Source organism: Zosterops lateralis (genome assembly GCF_965231275.1).
Source record: "Zosterops lateralis genome assembly, chromosome: Z".
NCBI classification, from domain to species: domain Eukaryota; kingdom Metazoa; phylum Chordata; class Aves; order Passeriformes; family Zosteropidae; genus Zosterops; species Zosterops lateralis.
This window is the reverse complement of record NC_139800.1, coordinates 54,288,919-54,307,024: the sequence shown is the minus strand read 5'-3', so window position 1 is coordinate 54,307,024 and position 18,106 is coordinate 54,288,919. Positions and strand designations below refer to the sequence as shown.

The window sequence follows — 18,106 nt, the reverse complement described above, 5'->3', positions numbered from 1 at the left end:
AAATGTTACGGAACTACATTTGTATCTACTCAAGTTTGCAAGTATTAAAATATTCTTTTACATGACCAATGGTCTATTTTATAATGTCATCAAACAAAATAAGCACTAGTGAACAAAAAAAGTATCATTGCACTCCTATGCCTGGGACATACAATCTTGAAGTCTAGCATATCTGCAATATGAATCCCATTCACTTCATAAATACTTTTTTTACACATTCAGCTGACCGTGTTTGCCATAGAAGCAAACATTAACACTAATACTAATAAGAATCTTCTGTTCTGCAGTCACAGATTGAATAATTCTTATATATGTATTGGAATAGGTTTTATTGTTTTAAAGACAGCATACACTGGTTTTATTGCTATTTTCATGTTTTAAGTAGTCTTTTGCAAGTTGTAAAGATTTAGTTAATTCATGGAATAAATAAAATCTTTAAAAACAACCTACTGCACTAACAAAAAACCCAAAACATTGCAAAACCAGTTTTCAGGCCTGTATGTAATTCCAGATACTGATACTAAAGTTTGTATCCAAGGCTCATGCCATCAACTTGACATGATTTGCATGATTACACAGGCAGATGCAATCATTTTAGCCCCATCATTAAAGAATTTTAAGCTAATGCACACCCACTGGCTTCCACAGATTCTGCACCAGGTTTCAAACCAGGCTGTATTCTCACAGTGTCGACACCCTCTGTTTCTGTGTGTTCTTATCCTATTCAGGTACCTGCTACTCTGGAACAGGTGCAGTACTTTTACCTTCATTACACCTTCCCAGTGATTAGGGATGGGTCTCTTTTGCTGTCAAGCTTGGCAACAGAAGATACACTTAAGCCGTGTGTCACAAGCACCGTATACAAAGTACAGAACAGGGAGTTACGTACAGTGCCAGACTGTTCCTCACCAAGGAGGTGAGACTGCAGTGCAGTGCTGAGCACACACCTGGCATAGCTTCACTGACCTTACCAGATAGGGCACTTGGAGGTCCCACCACCAAACAGACATGAATATACATTCACCTCCATGAGTGAGACCACAAAGGCTCCTGCCTCAGGCTTCTCTCCACTTGAGGAAGGGAGTACATAGGGAAAACAAGCCAGCTAGCAGGGTGTAATTCCTGCCTGGGCAGTGTTCTCAGCACAAGCTGTCAGCATAGTCAGCATCCATCAAAACTGAACAGTTCAGCTAAAACTGCCCTATCAACACATGAAGGCATCATCTGCATCTGAACATCACTTCAGAAGTGTTTAGCTCCATTTTTTCCCCATTAGAAATTACTATATTTATTAGTACTGCAGTATCCCATATATGTGTTACTCTTGGACACCACTGTGCTGAGCAGTGTGTAAACACAGTTCAAAGACAACCCCTGACCCAGAAGCTTGCAACCTAAGTAATCCAAGATACTTGCCCAACTCGCATTGGACTGATGCCTTTAATGCTCAATTAATATATTTCAATTCAGTGAACCACTCTTGTGGAAAGCCATAGGAATTTAATTTATCACAGAACCAGACTTAAAAAGAAATGTTGGGTATCAATCTGGTTTAGAAAAAAAATCAACTGCAAGTATGCTCATGTTCTATTTGCTCAATCAGAAATGCTCTAAATTGATCAGTCCAAGCTCTGAACTAGTATAATGTCACTGTTTTGGGGAACACAATTGTAAATCATGACACACGCCAATACTTGCTACTTCTAAGTGATGTTACAAATCACTTACTATCTCCAGAACAGCTGTAGTAAAAACTATAGCTGATTCTGAACTTTGCAATAAAAAAAAAACCTTCCCAGGCAAGAAAAACCTGCTATTGAGAAAATAAATTAAAAGGGTAAAATCACAGAAAAGGAAAATAAAGAGCATATAAAATATTGAAAAAGCACCCCCTCATTTTTCCTGCCATAAAACCACTAATTCCCTTGAACTGTGCAATTCCACAATGCTATCTATATCCTCATATTGACCTCATAAATTTGAATTTTAGGACGGAATAATAAATTCCCAATAGAAACCACTCTTCAATATCTAAGGCTAGAGTTCAGCTAGCGTATTGGAAGCTTGTTCACAGTGAAGTAATAGTGGTGTATACTCCTCAGCTTGCCCAAGAAGCAAAAAAAAAAAACAACCAGAAGAAAAGCTTAAATTCACACTTCAGGGTGCACTTTTCAAAGATGTTAAACGATTGGAACAACAAATTCTTTTTTGAAGTGACAAGACATTGATTTTTGCTTCACTATGACTCTATTTTACAAACATTGCTTTTGGCATACTATGGCAAATAGTTTTTACTCATTTTGAAGCAAAACATTCTGAATAGTTTAAAATGCTGGCCAAAAGAGGGAGGAAGAATTTAATTATCAATTCTAAAAATATGAGAATATGTAACTTTGGATCCAGCAATGAAATAATAATTTAAAAATCCATAAATTACTTTCTTCTCTGAAAGAATTTGGTGTATATAACCATTCTTACTGATCAGAACAAAGACATGCATTAGAACAGGTGCATCTGCTTCCTCCCTTAAATATACATAATTGTTTTGTTTTCAAGCAGCAAAAGAACACATTATTTAGCTATTAATCCTTCTGGATACGTCTAGAAAAAGGAATATTTTATTTAGATCAATTGCTCTTTTCTGGATCTGGGTTATGCCTACCAGACATTTACTAATGTACTCCTGTGAATAGACTCCCTTGTTGCCTTCATTGTGTGATAAAATAATGGATCTGATGGCCTATTTATAACTTTTGCAACAAAAATGCAATTGGTTACATATGTTTTTAGTTATTAATTGCTTTGAGATGTAAATATTATAGAACAGTAACCTAACATTTAAAGTTAAGCTACACTCAGTGTGTGCAAAACCCAGGAATTAAGACTCATAGGCAGAGAACCATTCATTCACAGCACAGGTGCAAGTCAGCATGATGACAGGTCATCCTTCCTTATTGTTGCTTTGAATATTAACCTTTTAATGTTTGCCACCACTGAAGAAACCTGACTGCCAGTAGCACATTCTACTTTCAGTGAGCTGTGAGCCAAGGGAAGGTAAAGAACCATGATAAATAGCCGGCACTGTCTATACACAAACACTATTTGATCTGTTGACAGTCATGAGACTGAAAAAAATAAAAATCATGTGTCATTGCTTCTGACCTTCTGAGCCTAAAAATAGCCTTAAAATTAAACATCCAGGCTTGGTTTGTTGATGCTGGGTTTTGTTTGCTTTTTTGTTGGGGTTTTTGTAGGGTTTTTGGTTGCTTTTTTTTAAAGTAAGAATCTTGACACTGGCACTGCAGAGAATGTAAAAAGCAATTTCCATTAGAAGGTCGTCTTGTGAATATGCATGCAATGTACAACATCAGATAAGATCCTCAAGACAAGCAAAGAACTCAAAAACATACTTAGAGGAAATTAGATAGCTAAGAAACATTTTTTCCTTCATGAATTACAACTGAAACTGTCAGTGTATCCACTAGCTTGTATCAAATGAATCCTTAACATTTGCCTCCCAGTTGTCATGTGTGAGATGCTTACTGGAAACTTTGTAATGGTATTATATTTCCAAGAAATGAGACAGACATTTATTTGTAGAAAACAAGAATGAGAAAAAGCAGAAAAAGATTTCGCCATCATACACAGATGGTATTTTGCATATGTGTGTGTTTTTTGTTTGAGTTTGTTTTTGCTAAAACAAGGAGAGAATACAGAGCAGAAACTGACAAGAGGGAGAAATGCTGACTAAAACAAACTGTTCAAACTGAACTGACTTCATTGCCAGAAGTTAAAGAGACGAACAAATAGAACAACAAATTGTGCCAAAAAGTGTGCTCTCTGAGGAAGAAGAAAATCCAGTTCTGTTTTCAGTTCTCCTCTGCAAATTCACAGAAACACCAGGCACATCATATGATCTGTTCTGGACATACAACAGTTTAATGTGGGCATTTGTGGTTCATACTGCTTGGTACACGGGCACATTATACCTGTGTGGGTAGCCAGAAGACAATATTGCTTCTTCTTTTACATAAAAAAACCAAAACAGATCCTAAGCGGCAACCTAGAAAAGCAACCCACTTCTCACAGAAGAGACACTCATTCAACAGAAAAGTAGAAGCACACTTGCCAGATTCTTCAATGACTTAATGCCAAATATATATACTTTCTTTTTCTTGAAAAACAAAACCTTTCTGTTTTAACTGATACAAACCACTGATGTCCATGCACAGATCTATTTTAAGTAACAACATATGTATGGAAAACTGCAAAATTTAATCTGCTTGTAGGGCTCATAATTCAAACATAGAAGTAACATTCTCATAAGTGTTCTAGATCCTGAGCCTCAGAGATGTTATAAACACAAACATCTTTTGAGTTCAACCTAATAAAAAAAATATATTTTCATTATGAAGCCTACACATGACAAACAGCAATATACTGCTACTGGCAATGAGAAGGCAGATGTTGAAACCTATGCAATGGAATCTCCCCCTCAAAACAGACATTATGTATACAGCAACACTTCATGTGTTCCCCACCTTCACCTTCCAAATTCTCTCCTCTAGATTACCCTGCCACCCCAGCAACCCATTTATACTCAGCTGGCTGTCCACCACCATTATCTGTACCATGTTCTGCCCTCATACACAACCTTAAATAGCAATCATGGAAAATACGTTGCTCACCAACCCAAAGTGTCACTTGCTATAATTAGCATTCTGGGAGCTAACTATATAGTCATTAAGGCACTAGAGAAAGACACATGTCCTGTCTTAGTTCAGAGTATATCAAGTGATCAGTCAGATGACCATTAATGCAGTCAAGTCTTTATTCAGACAGTGAACTTGCCTGGCTCAACCCATGACCTGTCTCCACAGGTTATCTTTCAAGAGGTGGATAATGATGCTCTTTCATGTTACTTTCCTCACAATGAAATATGGGCCTTCCAATCTCCCTTCCTATTCCCAGGATCATTTGCAATAATAAAAACCTAACTTTGAATAGAAGAACAGTCTGAATATCAGGCTGTCATTCAGCAGCAACAGCTTTTGCTGAGCACACACAACTCCACAATAAAGGACACCGCCTCCTGTGACTTCCCTTCTCACTGAGAACATAGAACAGAAAGAGAATCTTTCCTCACCATTCCAAAATCTTAATATTTTAATCTATTACATCTTATCATCATCATCTTGTTCCAACACAAAGGAAATACTAATAATGTAGTATTAGTAAAATAAAGCAAACTCTTATGTAATGCTACTATGTAACAGAAGTGATGCAAATAAATAGTTAACACCATCAAATTTTATTAATATAAATCACCCTTTATCAAACCAAAGCTACCAGGCTGTTGCCTAATTCCTAATTTTTGTTAGATGTATCAAAATTCATTATGTTTTCATATATAGTGTCAAGTGGAATAGAAAACACTCCTAATGATAGAATTTATTTTCAGGATCATTTTGTGTACATAAAAAATTCTAATAAAAAAAGGTTCCTTGAATTAAAACTAAGAAAAAAATCAAGAGCAGCTGGGAAAAAGCATACCTTATTTGTGTAAACTAAACTTTTAACATCTAAGCAATTCAAAGCCATAAAGACCTTGTGAGGCATCTTCTGAGAACTGATTTCTACACAGAACAGAAATTATTCATTGGCCATATTTTTCCTTTCCCATGATAAATGGCTATTGTATCTGCCTCCAACTATGCAAAAAAAGAGGGATGTTTAACTTCAGATGGCAGAATATTAAGAGCATTCCAACGTGTGGGGTTTTGAGGTTTTCTTCTGAGAACTTTTTCTTACCACATACTTCTGTACGGGCTACAGATCTAAATGGTTTTGAAGGGCTGACTAGTAACTGGAATCCAGGGTCAGCATCTTGTGTGGCAAAGTACTTACATATTCCCTCAAGGAAAAACTGGAGGAAAACCACACAAAACTGGCTGTGAATGCCAACTAGCCATGAATGATTCCAAAAGCCAAAATATATTCTTTTAAGGTTTCTAAAACATAAAATTATCTTTTTTTCCTTTTTTTAAATATGAATCTTGGACTGGGATCCAGTGACAGAAGGCAATTATGCGAGAGATATATAAACCTACTATTCCCTTCTATATTTAACTTGCTTTTAGTTGCATTGTGTTGTGTTTCAGTTTTAGAGGAGTCTGTGGCTATTCAGCCTACTGTCCAAAGTATTACAGTCAATTCAAGGACAGCAACTGCAAATTAAAATGTGAAAAATCAATTACCAACTCAACAGAGTTGAAGAAAATTCAGCTTTTTGCAACCCTGATTTCAGTGTACCTAACCAAATAAATAATCTTACAAAGACAACAGTGATGCAGAAATGTGCTGCTTTTTAAATATAAATAAGCAAACTAAGAAAGTCAAAATTTTATGGGAGTCTTGTCTTCACTCCCCCAACAGGAAAATGGGTGAGGTGGTCTTTGTTTCTTTTATTTTTAATATTACTTATATACTATAGATTCTTGTCCTGCAATCTGTATACTAACAAATAAATACGTTTTAAATACATGTATCAGATAGTAGCAAATATTTTTCAGTAATTTTCACTGAGTTGTACTAACTTATTTTGAATGCACATGTATAAAAACGTTAGTAAAAAAAGATTATTTCATCATCATCACCATCATCATCATCACCATCATCTACCAGTTATATGTAATGACGATAGCAATGGATGCCGAATTATTCAGAGCCACTTCACAACTGACAGTTTGGGAAATGCCTGAGTAGACACTCAAGAACTCCTGAGTAGCAACTGTATTAAAACAAAACTCATAGGAAGAGAAGTGAATAATATGAGATAAAGAGGAAAGACTTTGCAGAAGTCAGTTACATCTGATATAAGAACATGCTTATGAAAATATAGCTGCTATAGATTGAGTCCAAATCCAGGATACTCCTCCGCTGCCAGGGAGGGAATATTCTGAAACTGTAATATCTCATTCTTAATACAGTATTTTCAGAATAATCTTAAACTATTAGTCTAGCTGTAATACGAGGAAAAAATATTGCAACAAAGCAATTTAAACAATAAAACTACTAAAACATGATTTCTACAGTCATTTTATAAGGTCAGATATTTTTCCTTATATCAGTTGAAAAGGAATGCAAGGAGTAACTTAAAAAAGTGTAACAGTATTTGATTTAACTGCTGACTTGAATCATCTAGCTGTTACAAGTAACTCCCCTAAACTGATTCTAAAATGGACAGACACGGAAAGGAATAGGAAAAACGAAATGGTCAACAAACAGTAGCACTAAAGCCTTAAAAATGTTGATGATTTTCCACCTTAAGGAAGGAGAAATCCATTCCGGACCTACAAGCTGTCTGAGGCATTAAATCTTTTATAGAAAACCATTCAAATTGTCTTCTTAGAGTTAACCTATCAAATATTCCTAAGCAATCCCATCCAATCAGAAGCCCATTTCTTTTTTTCTTAAAGCTATGTTTGAGAAATTCAATTTCAAGTTGTCAGCACTGAAAGCCATTTATTCTGCACCTACACTGAAGTCTGTGGTAAAGAGAGGTTGAAAAACTAGCTGAAATTGAAAATTTGACTCTCAAATGCACTTCTTATTTTCACTGGAAGAAAAATAGTTATACTACTGTAAATGTTCTCCCTGTTTCCCTTTACTGATCTTGCCAACTTCTCAACTGCATTTTGCACTCTATTTTTTTTTCCAGCACAATAAAACTCAAATTAGACATCGCCTCCATGCATTCTCACTGGCTATTTTTTCTACCTTATCTTCACTACATTTATCTTACACAGAAAAAAAATGAAAATTGGTATAAATGCAGGACATTAACAATTACTCTTAAAAGCATTTTGTGGTATCTGTCCACTGTGTTAAACATATCAACACACTGAAATCAAATTGTAGTGCTACAATAAACAGTGAGGCACAGATCTCGTTGCAGATGTCCTTCAGATTAAGAGGCAAATCACTCCTGACAAGGTCTGTCACAGAATACGAGCCAAACAACACTCAAATTACCTAAGACTAGAGAGATCCATTTTAACAAATGTTTAGGTCCCCTGAATTCATAATTTAGGAGACAGAACAGGAGTGAAAAATAGAAAGACAAATAGAAAGAATTGAACAAAAAAACCAATCTTACCTTTCACAAGCTCGGACAGTCCATGCAGCAATTATCCACAATGAGATACTAAAAACCAACAGTACAGTTCCTGGACATATTGTCATTAGAGTCTTCATAACAAAACGGGTATTGAAGTTTATCTTATTTAATGCTCCAATGCTTCTAGATGAGGCATCAGTGAAAAGTTTGCTATGCAAAAGCATAACTCTGGCAATAAGATACAGTCTTAAGAACATTGGTATAGATAAAATAATATCCACATCAGCAGTTGTTGTGGATGGAGCGTAAGAAAAGGCGAGCCGGGCTGTCCATGTGAATGTGTAATTCCCCGGTATGGGATGTATAGCACACACCAGTATTTCCAAGCAGATAAAGAAAATACGCTCATAAGTCATGGCTATTCTCCAGTCATCTGCTCCATTGTCCACCATGAACAACTGAAATAGTAAAATATAAGGTTAAATTTAGTACATAATTTAAATTTTTTTTATAATTCCATTTTAAATTACCATAGTTTTCTATGCTGTTAAAGACCACAAAAAAACCAAACAAAAAAAAAGCCATCTCAGAAAATATTATTACATCACTACGAAAGGAAACATAACTCTAGATAAGACAAAAAGAATTTTTCAATACACTATTTTAAAAACTGCATATAAAACCAAATTTTCATTCATTAGTAAGTAAGAATTCCTCATATTTTTTTAAATTGTAATCTTTTGTTTTAAAAAAAACTCTGGACCCATTAGCCTTGTCCATTCAAAATCAATTGTTTACTCTAAGTTCATAAAATTGAGAAGTATTTAACTGTTTTCTGAATAGATAACTAAAATACAAATTTAAAATACTTCTTAAGATCCCTGTTAAGCTTCAACCAAGGTGATATAGCTTCTGTAGAAGTATCCGAGCTTTCTTCAAGGCACCAATACTGATCAATGGAAGATACAAAAGTACATGAGAAAGTGCACAGACTCAAGAAGATATCTCATGGTGCAAATATGAAAAACAATAGCCATCGAATATCAGAGTAGCTCAGGCAGCCAAGTGATGTCCACTAGTACTGGAAAATTAAATGCACACGTTGGCTGTTGCACAATCAAGGCTTTCAACTTGTCACCCAGAAATAAAGGTATTAAAACATTTCACACTGTTTAAAAATTATGTGCCTGATGATTCAATAAATAAATAGCTAATCAAGCAGTACTTGTCACTAGTTGAGAATGGAAATATGCGAGACCTTGCAAACAGACTTTTTTTAGAGAGGAACATAACCCATTAGTACAAAGAAGGTACAATTTTAGACAGAAGACCTTCCCATCATTTCAACTATAGTTTTAATTTTAAAAAAAATGTTCAGTAAACAGGTAAGAGGAAAAAAAATACTTTTGCAGAATCTTTAAAATTAGCTTATTCAAAAATTATGGGTGACAAGGCAAAGTACATAATGTGTTCTCTAACGTAAGAAAGGTATTTTCAGCACACTAAACACTATATACACATCAAAACCCTATTCATTTGCACTCTTCTTTCCCCCCTTCCTTCTTTCAAAAGTTTAAAAATACAAGCTCGATTTCCCTGTATGTGTTTTTAGCAATCAAAAAACTATTCCACATTCTCCTCACAATACCATCAGTTTGTCTTTCACGAAAGTGCTCTACTGAAACTGTTTAGAGAAGTGAAAATTACAAATTAACTCCACTGGTGTTGAACTGATACTAAAAGAAATAAAGTTAACCACAGTAAGGAACACAACAAACCAAAATAATTCCTGTCTTTGTGGATCTGGTTTTTATCCCTTATGTTTTCTTCATCTTATTACACTGGATGTTGGTGACAAAGTTTTGGCTCTGGGAATGGCTGCAGGGATGAGGTGAGCAAGAAGCAGTCAGGGTTGTTCTGCGATGTATCCACTGCAGAACACAGCTGAGTTCACCAGTGAAGCAGGTGGTGCCTCTGTGAAAGCATAGTTAAGAAAGGGCAAAACATGGCCCAGGAAATAAGCACAAGAAAAAAAGTGAGAAAGAACACTGGAAATTCTAAAGTCAGAGAAGAAAGAGGAGGTGCTCCAGGCACAGGACAGAAATGAACCCACAGAGAGAAAAGATCTTGATAAAGAAGGCAATTCCCTGAACATCGTGGAGATGACTGCTCTGGAGCAAGCTGGGTATTTGCTGAAAAATGCTCACTTGCAGAGAGCTCACACTGCAATAGATCCTCCTTGGAAGAAATAATGTGCATGTAAGTCCCATGCTGGAGCAGATTTATCCTGAAGGGCTGAAGACCATGGAGAGGTCCCACACAGCAGCACAGAAAAAATGTGATGAGAAAGGAGTGGCAAGGAGGAACTGCTGTGGACAAACTATCATTCCCCATGCTCCCTTGCACCTCTCATGGAGGAGAAGATACAGGAGCTGGGAATGAAGATGTTGAGCCTGAGGACAGGGGAGTGAGGCAGCATATTTCTTGCCATCCTATTCTTCTTTAAAATGTCAATAAAGTAAATTAATTTCCCCCAAGTTATGCCTGTTTTGCCAGTGCAAGTAACTGGCAAGGGATCTCTCCATCTTTATTTCAACTCACAAACTTTTTCATCTTATATTCTCTCCTTGTGCTGTTGAAGAGGGAGAGCAAAAGCATGGCTAGGTGGGGGTCTGACAGCTGGCCAAGATCAACCTGCCACATGTACATACAGTTCTTATCTCCACTGCAATATTTTTGAGGATGAAGTCATACACTGTTGAATTAAGCTAAAGAAACACTCTGTAAATTCAATGTATGCACCACAAGCATGTAGGTTTTTTTTTACCTGTGGTCATTCTGCAAGCTACAGATATTAGATACATGAATTAATACTGGAAGTTCAATTTATGTCTGTCTGTATGTCTGTTTAACCAAAACAGTGCAAGTTTGCATGTAGCAAATGCACTATTTGGTATGAAGGGCCAAACTTTCAAAGTACTGTAAAGCTCCAGTGTATTTGATTCTTGTGATTAGCCTGCAAATGCTGTCAGTCAGAGCACAGAAGTGTTACACCAGTCATGAAGAAATCTAGATATTTAGAACACCCAGAATACAGATTAATAGTAACCAGTGTGACTGAAAAAAATATAGATAATGTCAGATCTCTCAAATGCTATGTGGGTTTACAAAGAAAAGAATAAATTTATAACAACTTTAAATATTTCAATTTGAAGATACATATCAAATCCATGTCAAAATGGCAGTGCTACAAAGTTTCAAAATCTGATGAGAAAAGCAATGGTCTTTTCTCCTCCCTGTTCCCATACACTTCTCATAGATTTCAAAAAGAATTCTATATGTAGAAAAACAATTGAAGAAAAAATTATACCTTCAGTAATGATTCAATTTAAAAGATGAGAATAGAAGAATGCTAAGTTAAACATGGGCATTAAAATTTGATCTTGCCATTTTCATAGCAGATAATCATATTTTATGAGTGATTTTTTTTAAAAAAATGAGACATCATTATGGAATACATACTTGATCACATAGCCACCTGTCAGCAGAAGAAATCCTAACATGCAACACAGATAGAAATTTCCCTGCACTTCTCAGTGGAATGGGTTATGCTTATGGACACAGAAGATGTCAACCTCCTGTGACCTTAGCTGTGACAATTTCTTCTAAGAAAACTAATATTTTAAAGCAGTAATATCTTAAGCTGTCATATAATGAGATTTAGGAGGTAGAAATATGAAAGGCAGAAAACACCAGAAGTCATAAAGATCCAGTAAAAACATTTCTATTTCATAACAACATTAACATTTCAAAATCATATTTATGAGGATGACTTCATCACAGTTCTTTGCTTAGGTTCAAACTATGATGGATATCAAACACTCCAGAACATGAACAGGTCTCATGCTGTGAATAACAATTAAGTTCAGACACAAAAAAATGATACAGAAATTAGGACAGGATTTCACGTACATTTTATATACTTCCAATTATGCAATCTACTTATTGCAAGAAGAGCACAACTCAAAGGGTATGTATGCACACACTTGGCTGATTTCAGTCAATCTGGCTGTAATAACCATGCATTAATTTCAAGATACTACTCCTCATCTGACTGGAGAATGATGCTAGCAATAGACAGAGAATGTAATAACAGACCAAACCTTCCTTTAGATTTGAGTCCTGCACTTCACAGAGAAGGACACACTTCAGTCAAGGTCACATATCTTATGTCTATTCATCATTTACAAATTTTTTGTAATTATTCAGATTTAAAATCTAATGCAATTACTTCATCAGTGTACTGCAAGGTTATCCAAATACAGAACTCTCATATACTTTTACTATGTCTCCACTTTGTATGAAAAATTTGGAAATTATTTTCACCAGGAATTATGTAATGCCTTTCTAGCATATTGTATGTGAATGTAAGACATAGAATCAATCTTTAACTTCAAATAAACTTGATATTTGTAGTGCCCTACTTTAAAAACATAAAAATAAATTTAACAGATATTTATAGATGGGTATGGGTATATTTACATAACACTTGTGTGTTACATAGTTACATTCATACAACACCAGAAGAAAAAAACAGAAAAGCATTCTAAACAGACAGATTTCACACAATGACAAATTAGATCAGAGACTCCCTGAAGGAGAGAAACAAAAGGAGAGAAGTTAATTTTCCTAATGTTGGCGAATGCAAAAAAAAACCCAAACAAAAACCACACAACTAGTCATGTTTTAAAAATGCCTTCACAGGCAAAAGAACAAATCTGAGAACTGCATAACTACCCTCCCTACTGTAATACTGTGGGGATACATTAATATAGGAGTAAAAGGGAAGCAATAAACAGTGATAAAGTGGCATCAGCGGTAGTGCTGGAAGCATTCCTCAGAGAAAGGAAATCAACTTTACTTACAAGTGAATTGTTGAAATTGTTTAATTTAAGAATCCAAATTAAAAATGGTTAAATACCGGAGCCACTTAAATCTTATGAAAGAACTGATAGGACTATGATTTTGAGTAGCAAAATATAGCCTCTGGGAACGATGACTTACCAGAATTTTTGACCTGATATTTTTTCTATAGTGTGCAGTACATAAAGTATAATTTACACAATCAAAAAAAAGGAGAAAAATATGGTAGACGAAAAGATACTCTTTTTGTCTCACTACTCCAAAAAGCTGAGTTACTGTCCTACAGCATCTCATTAAAAAAAAATTATTTAAAGCCATTTTCAAGTCATGATAGGAGATCACTATCTGAAGCCTTTAGCACAATTGCCTCCAACTAGGATATGGAAATTACTTTCCCACGTCATTGGAAGGCATGTAATCAAATGGTCTGTAAGTTACCCAAATGCCTATTGACCTTGGAGAGCTTACAGGAATTCCTGGAAGCTGCTGTACTCCTCATCCTAAGTACAATGCCCCAGATTAGAAACATTAGTGGGCTTAATACATATGTAAAGTCACGAGGCATCAAACTCCTTCTGCATATATAAAATACAGAAGGCAAATAATATGTTTTCTCACAAAATGACACGAGGGATTAGCTACCTTATATTTGCCAGAATGTTTCCCACATCCAGAATCAAAACCAAAGTTTTTAGTAGGTCACTAGACATGGATCCATGGATCCATAGCTATCTACCAAATTAAACATGCTTAGTTCATTCAAATGAGGAAGCCAGACTGCTTTATTACTCATACATGTACACAGGCATACACACACATATTCCCCTTCCAACTATAAACATGTCATTCAAACAGAAGATTTTAAAAGTCTGGTACTTTGTTTCAGTACAAAGATTATTATTCGTGTAGCACATTTAAATTTGACATCTCTGTGCAAAATTAGTTTTTTATAATGATTAATATTTTGCTATAAACAAAGCATGTATGTAAAGCAAACTCCATGTTAATGTTTCCTGGTGGTTAAACAGGCCCAAAATACTTCTCTCAAATAGAGCATTTAAATGTTATCATCTCAGGAAAAAGGTGCTCAGGGCATTTATAGTCATTGTGAATTATATTTTCAGAAGTTTAGTACCAAAAATTTCACATTAAAATACATCTGAACAGTACATCTTGGTGAGTCTGACAGGTCACAAGTAACCACAACCATTTCAAAAACCAGATGTGCTAAACAATGCTCTTACCAAGTTTTCTGTGTCTTTTTAAAATATCTATCCCTCAGATCATTATTTTTAAAAATGGAGATTTTTTAGAAAGAAAGGAATTTAGAATCAAGAATAACATAGGGTTAAATTCTGCATAAGCACACAAAGTTAAATTCCACCTACCCACATTTCCCTTCTGGTTTAATCCACATGCTAACAGTATTCTTTTTAGCTTTCTCTCTCTAAAGATATTTAGAAGCATTCCTCAATATTCTTAAATGGTACTGTACAGATTTTCAGCTGTACTCTTCATCCCAAACTATGAAATAGCTTAACACCCCCTCCTCCCCCCTCAACAGCCTACAATGCCAAAAGACCATTATAGCACTAGCAATTGCTGGGACATACATAATTTCTTTTCATATAGGTCTCTCCATATACATACATGTGCTCTAGGCACCCAAAGAAGGTGAAATACACCAGATAATATCTTATTGAAAGATAATTACTTTCTATGCAGATAATAGTATTAGGAATCAAAACCTGAGGACTACAATGGAAAAAAAATAGAAAAGACATTCCAAGATAACAGGATTCTTTCCCAATGACACAGAGAAGAATCCCCTAAGAAAAGCCTAACTATGGATTGAGCTAAGAAGTCATCAAAAGCTTAAAAATATATTAAAAAATCAAAGCAATTAGATAATGAGCTTACTATTAATAATAAACTGTAAACGGAATTAATACAAAAACTTTTTTTTTTCACTTTCATTATTAAACAGGTATTTCACAAGACAATTTCCTAGTATAATTCTGTTTGTAGTCTTGCTTGAACAATTACAGCTGAGCTTCCTCAGATCTGTAATCAAGAGAGATATTTAGTTACCTGAATTTTTATGAACCTTTGAACAAATCACAGCTCCATAAATAAAAGTCAGTCACTCAGGGTGACTACATTCATTTGAGATACTCAGCAGAATAACCACTATGTGACTCAACTGACTTGACTGAAACAGGAGTTTCTACTTGTCAATGTGTATGGAAGGTATTCCTTCATTTTAAGAATATTCTTAATTTAATAGCTATTTCATTATACCAGTGTTTCAGACACTACCCCCCGTGGTGCTTAAAACAATCAAAATAAGCTCCTTAAGTTACCAAATGTAGAAGGCTTCCATCCAGCATCAGAAGTTTCCAAAAACTCTTGTGCCTGGCTTTGAGAATCACTAATGTCCTCCAGGCAGACACAGCAGCAGCATGATTTAACAAAGCTCTGAACATCACTCAAGTGCAAGAATAATAACAAAGAAGGAACAAAACTGGGGAGTGGCTGACATATCTGAAGGCTGTGCTGCCATTCAGGGAAACCTCGATAGGTTGGAGAGCCGGCCAGTTGGAAACTTAATGAGGCAAATGTAGGGTGTTGCACCTGGGGAGGAATAACCACAAGTACCAGCACAGGCTGGGGGATGACCTACTGGAAAACAGCTCTCTGGAGAAGGATCTAGAGGTCTTGGTGGATGACAAGTTGACCATGACAGTGCCCTTGTGGCCAGGTAGGCAAGTGATGTCCTGGGGTGCATCAAGAAGCCGCCTGTGGCCAGCTGGTTGAGGCAGGTGATCCTGCCCCTCTACTTGGTCCTAGGGAGGCCATATCTGGAATGCCATGTTCTGGGCTCCTCAGTACAACAGAGACAAGCAGCTACTGGAGAAGGTCCAAAGAAGGCCACGAAGTGCTGAGGGCTTGGAGACTTTTTAAGGACTGAGAAAGGCTATTTGGATATAGCCAGTCCTTAAGAAACCTAACCCAGCCACAACACATCTTGCTCTGAGTTCAGCTTCCATCAGCTGGCAACTTGCACTGCCCTGTGCTTTTGCTGGCCTGCTCTGGACCATTCTCCCTCCTAAAAGAGTGCACAAAGGCTGTGCCAGATTTATTACCATCTAAAAGGGAAAATTGCAAAGTAAATGGATTGCTCAGGTCTACTTTCACAGATTTAAAAAAATGACCACATTGGACAAACAACCATGCTAATAAAATGATCTCTAACAACAACAAGCTCTTCAAAAATTTCTTATCTTTTAGGTTTGCTGTAACTACTACACTGAACTTGGTAGTACAAGGATGGAAACATTAATATCAAACTAAGGGATGATTTTAGCTTTCCACTGGAGCAGCAATTCCAAAAATGTGTATATGAAGAACACAGAATGAATTCTACATTTTTCTTGCAGATGCAAAAGTCACTAGGAAGAGATCTAGATTTCAATATATTTATTTAAAATAATTATTATACAATTCTTCATTTAGGATTTATTTTTCTTCATTCAGTACTAAAAATAATTTGTTCTATGGATCACTGCATGAAAAAAACCACCATCTTCCAAAACGACTGCCACCTGCCATTGCAAGAGAAGTCTCACTCTCTTCAGGGATGATCAGCTTCATTACCACTAGGAAAACTGGAACCAGTTTAAAAAAAAAAAAAAAAAAAAAAAGACATATTTTCTGAAGGAACTGACAATATTTCTGCAGGGGAGACAGAAGTTAAAGAAAGACACACTGAATCTGAAGCTAAATACGATGAGCTAACTCATTTGTTCTGCCAAAGGTGCACAACAGTACCTCTAAAATAGGAAACTGTTTTTAGGAAATGATGGGTACCAACACATCATATACACAAAAATCTGTTTTCTTGGTTCCTTCTCTAGTGTTTATTTATTACCTAAATACTTCAGGTATGTGAGAAAGTTTGAATGCTGTTTTTTTAAAACTGATTACATTTTTATTTAAATGACAGTGGGTGAGTACACATCAGCACCACAGGAATCACCAAGTCCCTGTAAGTAATTTTACTATCTTGGAAACACAGTTTAACCTAGAATTTCATTTGAGTGCATGTTAAAAACAGCTACAAATTTAGAAATGGAAAATCCAAGTATTTCCTTAAGCCTGACTATTAAAATAAGGAAAAGTATATTGTGCAGAAGGAAAAGCAGAATGGAGTTAAAGGAACTTGTGTATTTAGAAACCTTAATAAACATAGTTACACACTAACTCCAAGTGTTTAGAGGCATGTGGTGTTACTCAACATCCTGGCAAGTAAAATTTTGAGGTGGGAGCAATAAAGAAGGTATGTACTTAACATCTTTTCCTCTTGAAAGCCTAAAATGGGCTTCTGGCAAAATCCTATAGCAGAAGAAGTCTACAAACTGCTTCAAAGATCACTTAAAATCCATTTAAGTAGGGCAGTTTTCAACATCGGGTTAAATAAACATAGGTACAAGATTTTTTTACAGGTGGATTCACCATCTCTGGATGTGTTTAAGAAAGATGTGGCACTTGGTGCCATGGTTTAGTTGATGTTAGAGTTGGGTTGGACTTGATGATCTTGGAGGTCTCTTCTAACCTAATGAACCTGTGATTTACCTCTATTTCATAATAGATGAAATACCACTTCACTTGATCACAACTAGTTATGATTGCACCTGCTTCCTCAGGGAAAAAAAATTGTCTTAGCCTACATCGTTGTATACAAAAGTTCTTTTGCTGCCCAAGAGTTATTTGAATGTTATGGTTTCGTCAAATCTGTCTGGTTTACAGCAGCTCTCAGGTAAAAGATGGTCTGTTCTGAAAGGAACTTGTTTTTTTAATATCTCTGGAAATCAAATACATCAAACATATTTGCACTGATAGCAGTCAACCCCCTTAACGTCCACAATTTAAATTAAAACTGCTGTTCAAAATGTTTCAGAAAGCTTTATTTTCACAAGACTTATGCTCAAAGGGACATACTAGCACCGCAAGAAATTCTGATTCTGCATGACTGGTGTAAAAAGATAACTAATACTGCATCAG

At 35.7% G+C, this 18,106-nt stretch overlaps 1 protein-coding gene across 1 annotated transcript in view; it reads right to left on the bottom strand.

The window, feature by feature from the left end:
- KCNN2 (potassium calcium-activated channel subfamily N member 2) overlaps positions 1–18,106 on the bottom strand; it is a gene marked incomplete at its 5' end in the record, with an annotated part of 70,731 nt that overhangs the window by 41,787 nt on the left and 10,838 nt on the right. The window contains one exon of the mRNA XM_083883237.1: positions 8,159–8,577. Coding sequence (XP_083739363.1) covers positions 8,159–8,577 — 419 coding nt within the window. The remainder of the gene's footprint in view (positions 1–8,158; positions 8,578–18,106) is intronic.